The following is a 14,185-nucleotide window of genomic DNA, read 5'->3' as shown; positions in this document are numbered from 1 at the left end:
ACATGCTTTTGAATTCAGGTTGTGGTGTTTTCCCAAATTGATGCTAGGTCCCCTTTTCCCTTTATTAAAAGTCTGATTTGTTATACACAGACTCTGTGCTAGCAAGGGGGGAAGTGTTGCCTTCTTAGAGGCACCCAGAGGTGCTGTTTAGTTTTCCCAGATTACTGGGTGGGCGCTCAGGCCCGTTCGATTTTGAGTTAAGAGAAACCGCTATATATTGAATCTGTCCCTTGTTGCTGCCAACTCAACCTGGCAGAAGGGTTACAGTGGTACTCTCTTTCTTTTCCTGGGATGATCTAGCAGTCTGCTCTGGGGCCCATCTGAGGAGGCAGCATGGAGAAGAAAACAGAAGATCTCTTGCTGGAGACCCTAGACAATCTGGAGGAGTATGAATTCAAAAGATTCAAGTTCAAACTGAACGAGATTAACCTGAAGGAAGGGGTTCAAGCCATCCGCCGGAGAAAGCTGGAGAAGGCGGATACCTTGGATGTCACCAAGCTGCTGCTAGACCACTGCAAGGAGCAAGATGCGGTGAAAATGACTGTGGAGGTTCTGAGACACATCAACCAGCGAGACCTGGCAGAAAGACTCAGACACGGTAAGGAATAAGCCAGGCAGAGGTCAGCTCCATCCCTGCTACAGAGGGGATATTAGCACGGGGTCCCTCTCACAGCTCTTGCTCCACTCCCTTGGGTGACAACCTAGCTAGAATCCTTCACCTTACCCCCTGAATGGCAGCACTGAAAGGGCAGGATCTCCAAATCCCAAATCTCCGCACCTTTAGTTGGGCAAATTCTTAGCCCTGGTCTACCCCACCCACCCACTCACATCTGAGCTGCTCCATTTCCTCTAGCCATTGCCCCCAAGAAGGATTCATAGCCAGAGATACAACCCACACACAGTTCCTTTCAATTGATGACCCAAGACCCCATTATGCTAGGTGTGGTATAGTATTTATTAGGTGTATTACAGTAGTGCCTAGGACCCCCAGTCATGGAGCAGGACCTACTGTGCTGGGTGCTATTGTCACAGTTATAGAGCTAGCTACACCTGTGTCCCCTTTCTGGTCTCTGAGTGTACCCCCTCTGGTGTCAAGCCTCATGCCTTTCCCTCTCTGGGATTGAAATTTCACAGTTCCCTGCCGTGTTGGGGAGGCATGGAAGGTCCAGTGCTTCTCCAGCAGCTGCCCAGGAGGGGAGAGGAAGGGGCAGGGCCAGAGTCTCTCTGGCTGTGCTGGGACGCTGCCTGCAGCAGCTGTCTGGGAAAGAGCCTGGCTGCAGTGGCGGGAGGCTGCTCCCACCCAGGCTCATCTTCCGGGGTAGGGTTGCCAATTTTGGTTGGACATATTCCTGGAGGTTTTGTCACATGACATAATCTTTAAGTAAAGATTAATTCCTGGAGACTCCTATTCCGGGAACAGGAACGGAGCATGGTGGGGGGCTCTGGCTCACTTGGCCACTCCTCCCGGAAGCCGAGCCTGGGCAGTGAGCAGGCAGCTGCTGCTGCCCATCCCCAGCCAAGCTCTCTACCAGGGAGGGTGGCCAAACGTGCCAGTGTGGGGAGGAAAACAGCACAGCAGGAGGACAGAGCCTTTCCCCCCACACACACAGGTTACGTGGGGCAGAAGGGGAGAGAGCATGGGAGCCCTGGGCTGAGGGTGTGTAGGAGACACATAGTTGAGGGCACATGTCTTCCCCTTTAGTTGGTGCCCCACCTCAGTATGGGAAGGCACCAGTCGTCTAGCAGCCACTTATTATTGTGCAGATCCAAATGGACTCCTGCATCTCTTTTCTCCGGGAACTGTGACCAGTGTTATCCAGCAAACCAACAGCCTTCTGCATACAGAAATATAGCGTATTTGTCAGTAGGAAAAAAGTATTAGAGCATGAGCAACTAGTGGGAGTGTCATAAAGGGGGCACCAGCTGGGGGAGAACATAACACCCCACGTGACCCGCCTCACATGACTTGTTCTCACCCCCCACCACATTACCTGGTGGGGGGGCGCTCTGTCTTCTCACTGTGCACTCTCCCAGGCAGACGCCACGTGACCTGCCTGGGATGCTGCCCAGTGCATCACAGCAGCTGCCTGGGAGAGTGCTATGTCTCTCAATAACTATGTCTGAGTTATTGAAGTCCTCAAATCGTGGTTTAGAGATCTCAAGGTGCAGAGAATCCTCCAGCAAGTGACCCGTGCCCCATGCTGCAGAGGAAGGCGAAAAGCCTCCAGGGCCTCTGCCAATCTGCCCTGGAGGAAAATTCCTTCCCGACCCCAAATATGGCCATCAGTTAAACCCTGAGCATGTGGGCAAGACTCACCAGCCAGCACCCAGGAAAGAATTCTCTGTAGTAACTCAGATCCCCTCCCATCTAACATCCCATCACAGACCACTAGGCATACTTACCTGCTGATAATCAAAGATTAATTGCCAAATTAATTGCCAAAATTAGGCTATCCCATCATACCATCCCCTCCATAAACTTATCAAACTTAGTCTTGAAGCCAGATATGTCTTGCCCCCACTACTCCCCTTGGAAGGCTGTTCCAGAACTTCACTCCTCTAATGGTTAGAAACCTTCATCTAATTTCAAGTCTAAACTTCCTAGTGTCCAGTTTATATCCATTTTTTCTTGTGTCCACATTGGTACTAAGCTTAAATAATTCCTCTCCCTCCCTAATATTTATCCCGCTGATATATTTATAAAGAGCCATCATATCCCCCGCTCAACCTTCTTTTGGTTAGGCTAAACAAGCCAAGCTCTTTGAGCTTCCTTTCATAAGACCAGGTTTTCCATTCCTCGGATCACACTAGTAGCCCTTCTCTTTACCTGTTCCAGTTTGAATTCATCCTTCTTAAACATGGGAGACCAGAACTGCACACAGTATTCCAGATGAGGCCTCACCAGTGCCTTGTATAACGGTACTAATACCTCCTTATCTTTGCTGGAAATACCTCGCCTGATGCATCCTAAAACCACATTAGCTTTTTTAACGGCCATATCACATTGGCGGCTCATAGTCATCCTGTGATCAACCAATACTCCGAGGTCCTTTTCCTCCTCTGTTACTTCCAACTGATGCGTCCCCAATTTATAATTAAAATTCTTGTTATTAATCCCTAAATGCATGACCTTGCACTTTTCACTATTAAATTTCATCCTATTACTATTACTCCAGTTTACAAGGTCATCCAGATCTTCCTGTATGATATCCCGGTCCTTCTCTGTGTTAGCAATACCTCCCAGCTTTGTGTCATCTGCAAACTTTATTAGCACATTCCCACTTTTTGTGCCAAGGTCAGTAATAAAAAGATTAAATAAGACTGGTCCCAAAATCAGTCCCTGAAAAACTCCACTAGTAACCTCCTTCCATCCTGACAGTTCACCTTTCCGTACGACCCATTGTAGTCTCCCCTTTAACCAGTTCCTTATCCACCTTTCAATTTTCATATTGATTCCTATCTTTTCCAATTTAACTAATAATTCCCCATGTGGGAACCGTATCAAATGCCTTACTGAAATTGAGGTAAATTAGATCCACTGCATTTCCTTTGTCTAAAAAATCTGTTACCTTCTCAAAGAAGGAGATCAGGTTGGTTTGGCATGATCTACCTTTTGTAAAACCATGTTGTATTTTGTCCCAATTACCATTGACCTCAATGTCCTTAACTACTTTCTCCTTCAAAATTTTTTCCAAGACCTTACATACTACATATGTCAAACTAACGGGCCTATAGTTACTCGGATCACTTTTTTTCCCTTTCTTAAAAATAGGAACTATGTTAGCAATTCTCCAGTCGTACGGTACAACCCCTGAGTTTACTGATTCATTAAAAATTCTTGCTAATGAGCTTAAAATTTAATGGTGACAGTTCCTTTAATATTCTTGGATGAAGATTATCTGGGCCCTCCAATTTTGTCCCATTAAGCTGTTCGAGTTTGGCTTCTACCTCGGATGTGGTAATATCTACCTCCATATCCTCACCAAATGAAATCTAGGGGTCCCCAAATGAAATCTAGGGGTCACCAAATGAAATTAATAGGCAGCAGGTTTAAAACAAATAAAAGGAAGTTCTTCTTCACGCAGCGCACAGTCAACTTGTGGAACTCCTTACCTGAGGACGTTGTGAAGGCTAGGACTATAACAGCGTTTAAAAGAGAACTGGATACATTCATGGAGGTTAGTCCATAAATGGCTATTAGCCAGGATGGGTAAGGAATGGTGTCCCTAGCCTCTGTTTGTCAGAGGATGGAGATGGATGGTAGGAGAGAGATCACTTGATCATTACCTGTTAGGTTCACTTCCCCTGGGGCACCTGGCATTGGCCACTGTCGGTAGACACATACTGGGCTAGATGGACCTTTGGTCTGACCCAGTACGGCCGTTCTTATATTCTTATGTTCTCATTCCCATTTGTCATCCTACCATTAGCCTCATTAAAGACTGAGGCAAAGTATTTGTTTAGATATTGGGCCATGCCTAGATTATCCTTAACCTCCATTCCATCCTCAGTGTTTAGCGTCCCACTTCTTTCTTTATTTCTTTCTTTTCTTCTTATTTATATGGCTATAGAACCTTTTACTATTGGTTTTAATTCCCTTTGCAAGGTCCAACTCTACATGGCTTTTGGCCTTTCTCACTTTATCCCTACATGTTCTGACCTCAATAAGGTAGCTTTCCTTGCTAATCCCACCCATCTTCCACTCCCTGTAGGCTTTCTGCTTTTTCTTAATCACCTCTCTGAGATGCTTGCTCATCCAGCTTGGTCTACAACTCCTGCCTATGATTTTTTCCCCCTTTCTTGGGATGCATTCCCCTCCCTCCCAGTGCCTCCCACCCACCACAATCAGCTGTTCTGTGGTGTGCAGAAGGCACTGGGCGGGGAGAAGTGGGGAGAAGCAGGGACAGGGCACACTTAGGGGAGGGGGCAGAACTGGGCAGGAAGAGGTGGGGCGGGGGTGAAGCCTTGGGGGAAGGAATGGAGTGGGGGCAGGGCCTGGGGCTTAGAGTGGGTTGAGCACCCCCAGGCAAAGGAAAAAGCCTGCACCTGTGCAACCAGTAATAGAAAATAAGTTTTTAAAAACAGGAAAATATGTCTGCAAAACAGCATACATTGGCAGGGACTCAGGAGCAGAACCTGAAACAACTTCTAGCTAACCTGTAAAAATTGATTAGGGATTCAAGTCACTTCTGAGATAAGGACTTGGGGCCTTTATATCCATGGTTCTTCTAAATGTAGTGGACACGAGCCATACATTTTTTGACTATAACTAATACCTTTCATTTCACATCTTTAAGGGATTAGCATAGGCTATGAGACTTTACAGTGGAGGAACAATGCAGATTATTCATAAAGAGATGTAGCTCTGAGTTATAAGGCAAACAAATGGGATGAAAGATTATCTTGTATATACATATTAGCTTCTTGAAGCATAAGCAGTGGTGAGCTCCAGCCGGTTCGCACCGGTTCGCAAGAACCGGTTGTTAAATTTAGAAGCCTTTTTAGAACCGGTTGTTCCAGGACAACCAGTTCTAAAAAGCTTTTAAATTTAACAAAGGCTCGGGCAGCTGTCCACCCGGCCCCCGGCCCCAGCTCACCTCCCCCTCTCCCCTGAACGCTCCGCCCTCCTTCTCCTCCCCTTCCCCTGCTTCCCGCGAATCAAATGTTCACAGGAAGTCTGAAACAAGGAGCAGGCAGGTAAGCCGGGGGGGTGGGGGGTGGGACGGCTCGCGCGGCCCAGTCCGGCTCCACCTGAGCGGCTCCCCCTGGCCCCGGCCGAGCGCCCCACCCCGGTCCCAGCCAAGCACCCCCGGCTCGGGCTGGTCCTGGCCAAGTGGCTCCAGCCCGGCCCGGGGAGTCAGACCCCACGGCTCCGGCCCCGGTGCCAGGCGAGCAGCTCCGGCCCAGCCTGGCCCAGCCCGACCTGGGGAGTCGGGTTCCGTGGTGCCAGTCCCGGTGCCGGCCGAGCAGCTCCGGCCCGGCCCAGCCCAGCCCGGGGAGTCGGGCCCCGCGGTGCTGGTCCCGGTGCCGGCCAAGTGGTTCCGGCCCAGCCCGGGGAGTCGCACCTCGCGGCGCCGGCCGCAGTCCCGGCGGAACGGACCCAGTCCCGGCCCCAGGCAGTGTGGTAAGGGGGCAGGGAGCAGGGAAGGGGTGTTTGGTGGGTTGTGGGGGGGTGGATAGGGGTCAGGGCGATCAGAGGGCAGAGAACAGGGGGATTGAATGGGGGCTAGGGTCCCGGGGGGCAGTCAGGAAGGAGCAGGGGTTGGATGAGGTGGTGGGGGCAGTCAGGGACAGGGGGAAGGGGTGGTTGGATGGGGCAGGGTTCCCGGGGGGCCATCAAGAATGAGAGGAGGGGTTGGATGGGGCAGCAAGGGGCAGTCAGGGGACAGAGAAGTGGGGGGATGGGTCAGAGGTCCCGGGGGGGGTGTCAAGGAACATGGGGGGGTTGGATGGGGCACGACCCCCCAGGGGGGGCACGACCCCCTCATGAGGTGAGGAGGAGGGAACCTGTTGTTAATATTTTGGCAGCTCATCACTGAGCATAAGGAAGTTTGAAATCTGTTTTTTGAAACGCTGTTCCTAATCGGTTTAAACCTATGACTTGTGTTTACATGTGTCTCTAAAACTTAACTCCCGGAACACAATGCGCCCTGCTAACCATAGGAAAACAGGAGGCTACCATTGTTTGTAAACCTCTGATAGGTTCTTTGTAGTTAAACAGAGGGAGAGAGAAATTCCATACATCAGTAATTATGAGAGACTCTTGCCTAGTGTTGCTAAAGCATGGATGACTGATCTTCTATACTGAAAACAGGATGCATCCTTTAACCTTGTTTTGTATCTTTGATAGAGAAATAGGGGAAGAGTTTCCTGAAAAAAGGGGCAGAGAAGGAGTGTATGGCTGCTAACAATATATATATTCAAGGCATATTTTAATGTCTATACACCTTACATTTATCAGTTTAGATTTTCAGGCCAGCAGAACCATTAGATCATCTAGTCTGAAATCTTGTATAACCCAAGACAGAGAATTTCACCCAGTTAACTCTGCATTGAACTAAATAACTCATGTTTAACTAAAGCATCTTCCAGAAAGGCCTCCAGTCTGGACTGGAAGCCACCCAAAGATGGAGAATCCTCCACTTCCTGTGGCATTTTGTTGAATGGTTAATCACCCACGCTGTTAAAAATCAGTGCCTTATATCTAACTGGAGTGTTTTAACTTCCAGCCATTGGTTCTTGTTCTGCCTCTCTCTACTAGGTTAAAAGCCCTTAAGTACCTGGTATTTCCTCCCTGGTACTAACACACCCTAAACAAGTCACTTCTCCCATCTTTTTTGATATACCAAACACATTGAGCTCTTTCAATGTCTCACTATAAGGTGTTTTCTCCAGACCTTGAATTATTTATTGTGGCTTTTCATTGCACCCTCTCCAATTTCTCATCATCCTTTTAAAAATATATGGACATCAGATGTCAGTGACCAAATCATGGGCATTCTTGCCTAATGGTTGGAACAACAGTCTGGCCTATCAGTTAGAGCTGAATCCAGTCCAGGCAAGCTCCTGCAGCGAAGCCAGAGGTCAGAGTAGGGAATCAGAAGCCAAAGCTTAAGCCAAAGGAGCCGTAGTTGGGGGTTGGAGCCAGGAGTCAGAAGCCAGGACAGGGCTTGGTGCTGGGGCAGGAACAGGTACAGACTGGGTCTCTTTAAGAACTAATCTTTCTTGCAGATGGTGTCTTATTCACAGAATGGGGTTGGATAGCAGGATGCCTTTATCCCTCGCAAAAGGGAAGGCAGAGGGTCAGTGAATAAGTACTAATCACTTGGATCTCCTTGTTTCTCTTGGTAGATGCATTAATCCAGGAGCCGAAATCAGAAACTCAGCAAGTTCTCGAAGCAGCAGACCCAGAACTTTTTCAAGGTATTTGCTCTTAATATATATGTATCTCGGATAGAGCTGAAAAAATAATTGATTTTTTTATTATCACTGGCTGAAGCAAAAAATCTGGAAAAAAAATAGTTTACAAACTGAAACCATATTTTTGTTTTGTTTTTTTCACCTAAAAGGAAAAAAACATAATAAAATTAATTACGGGGTGAACAAAATATTTTGTTTGACCTAAAAAAGTTTGAGGGTTTTTTTAAAGTTTTTAATTTTATTTGGGGTCATTTTCAGGTGTTCGTCACACATACACCTGCTCTTTTTTAGTCTAGTGAAGTTTCTAAATAAAACACCATTTCAAAATGAAAAATTAAAAGATTTAGTTTCAAAATGCCTAAAATGAACATTCAACTTTTAAAAAACAAACAAACCACCTTTTTTTTTAGGGGGATGAGTCAAAACTATTCACTGAATTCAACCTCTGAGGGAAGAGTCCAACTTTATGCTACATGAAAGAAATATAAGTTTCTGACAGTATTTGTGAATAATGATTGATTATTAGTCAAGGCTGTAGGAGACTCAGCAATTGCTGGCTGTGGCCCAGCCACCACTAGAGGGGGCCAGAGCTCCATACAGAGTAGATGTGGTTTATAGTAACTAGCCTGATACTTAATTGTACAATGATGTAACCAGCACTCACGCTACCTGCCTATGGAAGATACAAGAGAACATGGGAACATGTTACAAAAGAATGGTTCTGAGAGTTTGGAACAGTTGAGAAAAGTTTTTTTTCTGGCCTGCCTATGGAGTGTGAAGACTCTGATCACTAGCAGAAGAAGAGATAGGGTAGAGTGTGTTATCCAGCCAATATTAGGGTAGGAGGCAGATTCTTTATTTTATGTATTCTTAAGTGAGATGTTGTGTGCTACAGCCCTAGCGTAGAAAGGCGGCGGGGCTGGGCTCCAGGGTCCAACTTAGACCTCTGAAAAATACCAAGGGTATAAGCCAACCCCACAACACACCCTTAACTTTACGTTCCAGAGCTGGCAGTAGTCACTGGAAATGGTTCAGTCAAAGTAGTGCCATTATGAGTAGACATGAAGAACGACTAAGAACATATGTACACCACTCTCTAAAATAGGACTCTGTATTATAAGTGTTTCCTGATGCTCAGCAACCCCTTTGATCACTGTGACATTGAGGAGAGTTGCAGCTACTTGCTTTTCTTTGATCACACTAAGTCCTATTGCTGAATATGTGGCATGATTACATTACCGTAATGCTGCTGCTTACTGGAGACTTTCATCTTCCCTTTGTTTAACTAATGCTATTCTCTTTAACAATGCATTTTAATCTCAGCCTGCATGTGGACTTTACAGTACTTTGAAATGTTAGCTCTTAAACAAGAAGCTTTGCTCTCACAGCAAAAATTCCAGAAGGAACCCATACAGAATGCAATTAATATGCACAAGAGCCATTCTCCAAAACCTGCTGAGGGCTGGACTAGATCTCACAGCCCAGGGCTGCCACTTAGCTACAAAGCTACAGCATGTCATCTTGATCCACCCATTTACTCTGACAACAGGTTACCTGCAAACTCTCTGCCTTGCAACAGAGCCCCAGTCCTACTGTCCATGTACAAATGACTTTGTCTCATCAATTTTGCTCAAGCCTCATCGGAGATCCAACAGTTTACCATGATTAACTTTATCAATATTGCTTTCCCAAAGAGGCAGGGGGCACGGGACAATAGTTGAGATCAGTCCCACCTGGGTGAGATCAGAGCCATTGTTTGAGCACCAGGTGTGCCCAAAAATATTGTAAGAACTTTAACATGTTGATGATGTATGATTTTTAGGAGTTCTCTATCTCAAGAACCACTTGCCCAAATGACCTCAAATTTGGATCACTGAACCTACATGGTGACAAGTTTCAGAGTGGTAGCCGTTTTAGTCTGTTTCAGCAAAAACAACAAGGAGTCCTGTGGCACCTTAAAGACTAACAAATTTATTTGGGCATAAGGTTTCATGGGCTGGAACCAATTTCATCAGAGGCATCTGACGAAGTGGGTTGCAGCCCATGAAAGCTTATGCCCAAATACATTTGTCAGTCTGTGAGGTACCACAGGACTCCTCGTTGTTGGTTTGGGGGGGTTGTTTTTTTTTGTTTGTTTTGTCTGTTTTTAACCTACATGGAATCCTCATGAGGTATAGAAATTTTCAAAACAATCTGATTCAGAATGTGGATTTCACACACTAAGGTCTGGTCCTACACTATAGACCTATATTAGTAAATCTACATCACTTAAAGGTGTGAAAAATGCACACCCCTAAGCAATGGAGTTACACCAACCTAACTCCCCAGGTAGACAGCATGATGTCAGTGGGAGAGCTTCTCCCATCGACATAGCTACCACTTCTTGGGGAGGTGGATTAACTATGCCAACTGGAGAGCTCTCTCCCGTCAGCATAAAGCGTCTCTACTAAAGCGCTACAGCAGCACGGCTCTATTGGTATAGCTGTACTGATGCAGCATTTTAAGTGTAGACCTGCCCTAAGGAAAACTAGCTCTTAAACAATAAGATAGGATCTCTGCAATTAAAGTTGAGACTACCTCCCTCCTAGAGTTCTTCAGCCCAGACATCAGTGCTAAGTATGACCAACATTACGTAGATACTGTGTTTAAGATGACTTCATCTAAAAACTTTATGTTCATCTTTTTCCTGCAGAGAGAAGAAAAGCCACACAGCAAGTCCTAGATAAGCTAAACCTGGTGCAGCACAGAAGAAAGAAGCTCAGGCTGACAGATATCCAAAAGATCAGCTCAGAGAGTCTAGAGAACCAAACTCCTCAGATGTTAGAAGATTTACCTTGGCAGTTCATCAGAAAGGTCATGTCTTTGAATGTGGGGGCCAGAAATACAAGTCTTGTACATGGGGCATACGGTAGTCAAGGAATCGGGGGGGATGAGGAGGGAGCAAAGGAAAAAGAGGGAGATATTGATTGCAATAGCGTTTGTGTGACTAAGGCAAAAACTAGTGAGTCTCTGCACCCCCTCGATGTTCTCTGCGCCGTTCTGCTTTGCTCAGACAGTTTCCTACAGCAGGAGATCCTGTCCAGAATGTCCATGTGCCAGTTTGCCCTTCCTCTGCTGCTGCCTGCCCTCGACACCCCCAGGTGCACCCTACTGCTGTGGGCCATGAGGGACATTGTGAGGAAGTGGGGGCCGCACTCCCTGGCAGAGAGCAGAGGGTTCAGGGAGGAGAGCCTGGTGCTCACGTCAATGCCAACCATTTCCTTTGTGCGGCTGGGGAGCTGCAGCTTCTCCAAGTCCCAACTCCTCAATGAGGTTCTCAGCCCCTCCCAGCAGTACCATGATTTCTTCATCCATCGGGACATGGAGTCTGGAAATATCCCTCGGGAAATTGCAGATGGGCTGGTCGAGATTTCCTGGTATTTCCCTGCGGGGAAGAAGAGTTCAGATCTTTTTGCAGAGCCCGTTGCGGTTACAAATCTGCGTGGAGACATTAAGTCCCACTGGCTACAGTTCAGCTTTTTAACACAGGTCTCCTCAGCAGTGTTCATAGTTACTGAGAGCATCAGTGAGAGAGAATATAAACTATTATCATCTCTGGAGGGATCAGACACAAAATACTGCTTCATCCTCAATGCCCAGGCTGAGAAACACAGTGAAGTGCTTGAACAACTTGAAAGGTTAGCACCTGTGCTGAAATTGTGTAAACCCCGTCTGCTGGTTAAATCCACCATCTTGAATAAGACAGAATTTGTGGAAAAGGTACAGACTACCATAGGAACAATAATGAATTCTACTACCAAGATGGACAATATGGAAAGCATTGCTGTTCATGCACGTAAACAAGGAATCCAAGTAGATGAGGACTGTGAAGAATGTCAGGGGGCAAAGAAACGTGTTAAAATTATCACTGCAAAAATAAATGATGTGGAAAAGTACAAGGAGGAAATTATGAGACCCCTGCACCAGCCAAGGAAGATGCCAAGAGTAGAACAGTGCAGAATAGGACAGCAAGGAGATACCCCCGCTGGGGGAGAGAATAGGTTGAAATTATATACACAGCACAAGCAATATGACCTTGCTCATGGCATGGAGAAATTTATTCCAGGAATAGAAAAACTCCCACGAGAGGAAATTGTTTACTTCTTAAAGTGCATGAGACTTGATCTGGATCACATTGCAAGGAGGAATAATATTTCTCAAATGAAGGCCAATTCCTTAAGAGTGGAGCATTTCATGCGTGGATTCGGGCATGTTTATGAGACAGAAAGCACACAGGTGAAAGAAGGCAAAATGCTAAAAACCCAAAGAAAATACAGCCATTTCCCAGGCCTAGCAGCTGACCTGATGCTGGAAGGGTTTCCCATGGAGCTGATCGATGGAGATGCCTCCAACATCCCACTGCAGTGGGTGACAGATGTTCTGACAGAGCTCCATGCCAAGCTGGGGGGAAGGTCCAGAATGCTGGTTATAACAGTGCTGGGTGGGCAAAGCACTGGGAAATCCACCCTCCTCAACACCATGTTCGGCCTGCAGTTTGCAGTGAGCAGTGGCCGATGTACGCGAGGAGCCTTCATGTCCCTCATTAAAGTGGCAGAGAACTTTCAGCAGGAGCTGGGCTTTGATTTCATCCTGGTGATAGACACAGAAGGCTTGAAAGCCCCTGGACTGGCCAGACAGGAGGATTGTCATGTTAAAACAATGCTGGCCAGAGTTGTGACTGGACTGAGTGACATAATGGTCATTATCTTGGAGAACGCCACCGAAAAGAAGGATGTTCTGCAAAATGTGGTCCACGCATTTCTCAGAATGTGGGAAATAGGCCACAAACCCAACCACCAGTTTGGCCATCAGAACATCAGTGATGTGTCTGCGCATGATCAAAACATGAGGGACAGGAAACACCTCGTGGAGCAGCTGGGTGAAATGACCAAAGCTTCAGTAGAAAAACAAAGCAGGGAACTGGCATTTTCTGACATTATAGAGTATGAACCGGAGAAACACAATTGGTACATCCCTGGGCTGTGGCATGGAGTCCCTCCCATGGCTCCAGTGAACATTGGATACAGTGAGAGTGTGTTTGAGCTAAAGAAACACATGTTTGAATCCATAAAGAGCGATTCATCTCACAGAAGCATCAAGGACATGCCCCAGTTTATTGAGTGTTTGAGGAGCCTGAGGAATGCTGTAACGCATGAACATTTAGACAAGACCTATAACCAACTTCATGTGGAGTATTCAGGGTCAGCATATAATTTCATTGAGGAAATGGACCCCTCAGTATCTGAAAAAGTAACTTTCATCCAGAGTCAGCCACCCAATGAATTAGATGTTGGTAAATTACTCTGTGAGAATCAGGACAAACTGATTTGTGGGGAACAAAAGATATTGGATAATCCAAACAAATACTTTGAAAGCAGAGCAAAAACTCTTCATCTGATAGAAAAACACAGAGAAGAGTTTATCAGGACAACAACTAATCTGAAATGTGAACCTGAACATTATTTAATTAGCAAGTGCAAAGAAGTACCTCAGAGGCAGTCCATATTTAGGAAAATATTTGAAAAGAGGGTTCACTGGTCCTTAACAAGCCACAGGGGGAAAAAAGGTAAATTAAACAAGAGAGAATGTGAGGAAAAAAGGAAAAAAGCACCAAAGTTATTGCCTATACTTTTTGTTGAGAAAATGATGATCCATCTGAAAAAGGACCTGGAGGATCAACTGAGTACCACCAGTATCAAGATACCAAAATTGAAAAATTTGTTACGTTATAAAACAAAGCCTTTCAGGATTAAAGTTAAATATTTTGAATTAACATATTTTAAACACGTAAAAGAATTTTATACCAAACGGCATCAACATAAAGCACAAGAACTTGTTAAATTCTTAATGTATAATTACAAGAAATACACTGCAGAAAAGGTCAAATCCATAGCAAACGATGATGACACTTACTGCGGGGAATTCTTGCTTATGATCAATGAGTGGCTACAACAGGAGGATGTTCAGGAACTTCACACCAACACTTACTTTGAAATTGACTTGAAGATTCACATATTGCAGGAAACTCTTTATGAATTCCAGATGTGTTATGGTTTTATCCAAGAAAATTACCCTTAGAAGCCTCTGGAGAAGCTGAGACCTCAGCATTTCTCCCTGCTCAGAAACCTACATCAACAAGAGACCTGAGGCCGGGGGGAAGTGAGCATCTTTCTTAGGTGGGCACAATCCACTGAATATGGTAACTGGAGCTTTTTCCTGTTCCTTA

At 45.9% G+C, this 14,185-nt stretch overlaps 1 protein-coding gene across 1 annotated transcript; it reads left to right on the top strand.

The window, feature by feature from the left end:
* The first annotated feature begins 333 nt into the window (after positions 1 to 333).
* Positions 334 to 14,122, top strand: LOC123369131 (up-regulator of cell proliferation-like). Its single transcript, XM_045014492.1, has 4 exons — positions 334 to 598; positions 7,852 to 7,923; positions 10,613 to 13,525; positions 14,082 to 14,122. Exons 1-4 carry the CDS (start codon positions 334 to 336, stop codon positions 14,120 to 14,122), a joined length of 3,291 nt encoding a protein of 1,096 aa, XP_044870427.1.
* The last annotated feature ends 63 nt before the right edge of the window (positions 14,123 to 14,185 follow it).

The sequence above is a fragment of the Mauremys mutica genome, chromosome 4, assembly GCF_020497125.1.
Source record: "Mauremys mutica isolate MM-2020 ecotype Southern chromosome 4, ASM2049712v1, whole genome shotgun sequence".
Taxonomy (NCBI): domain Eukaryota; kingdom Metazoa; phylum Chordata; order Testudines; family Geoemydidae; genus Mauremys; species Mauremys mutica.
This window is presented reverse-complemented; position numbering and strand designations above follow the sequence as displayed.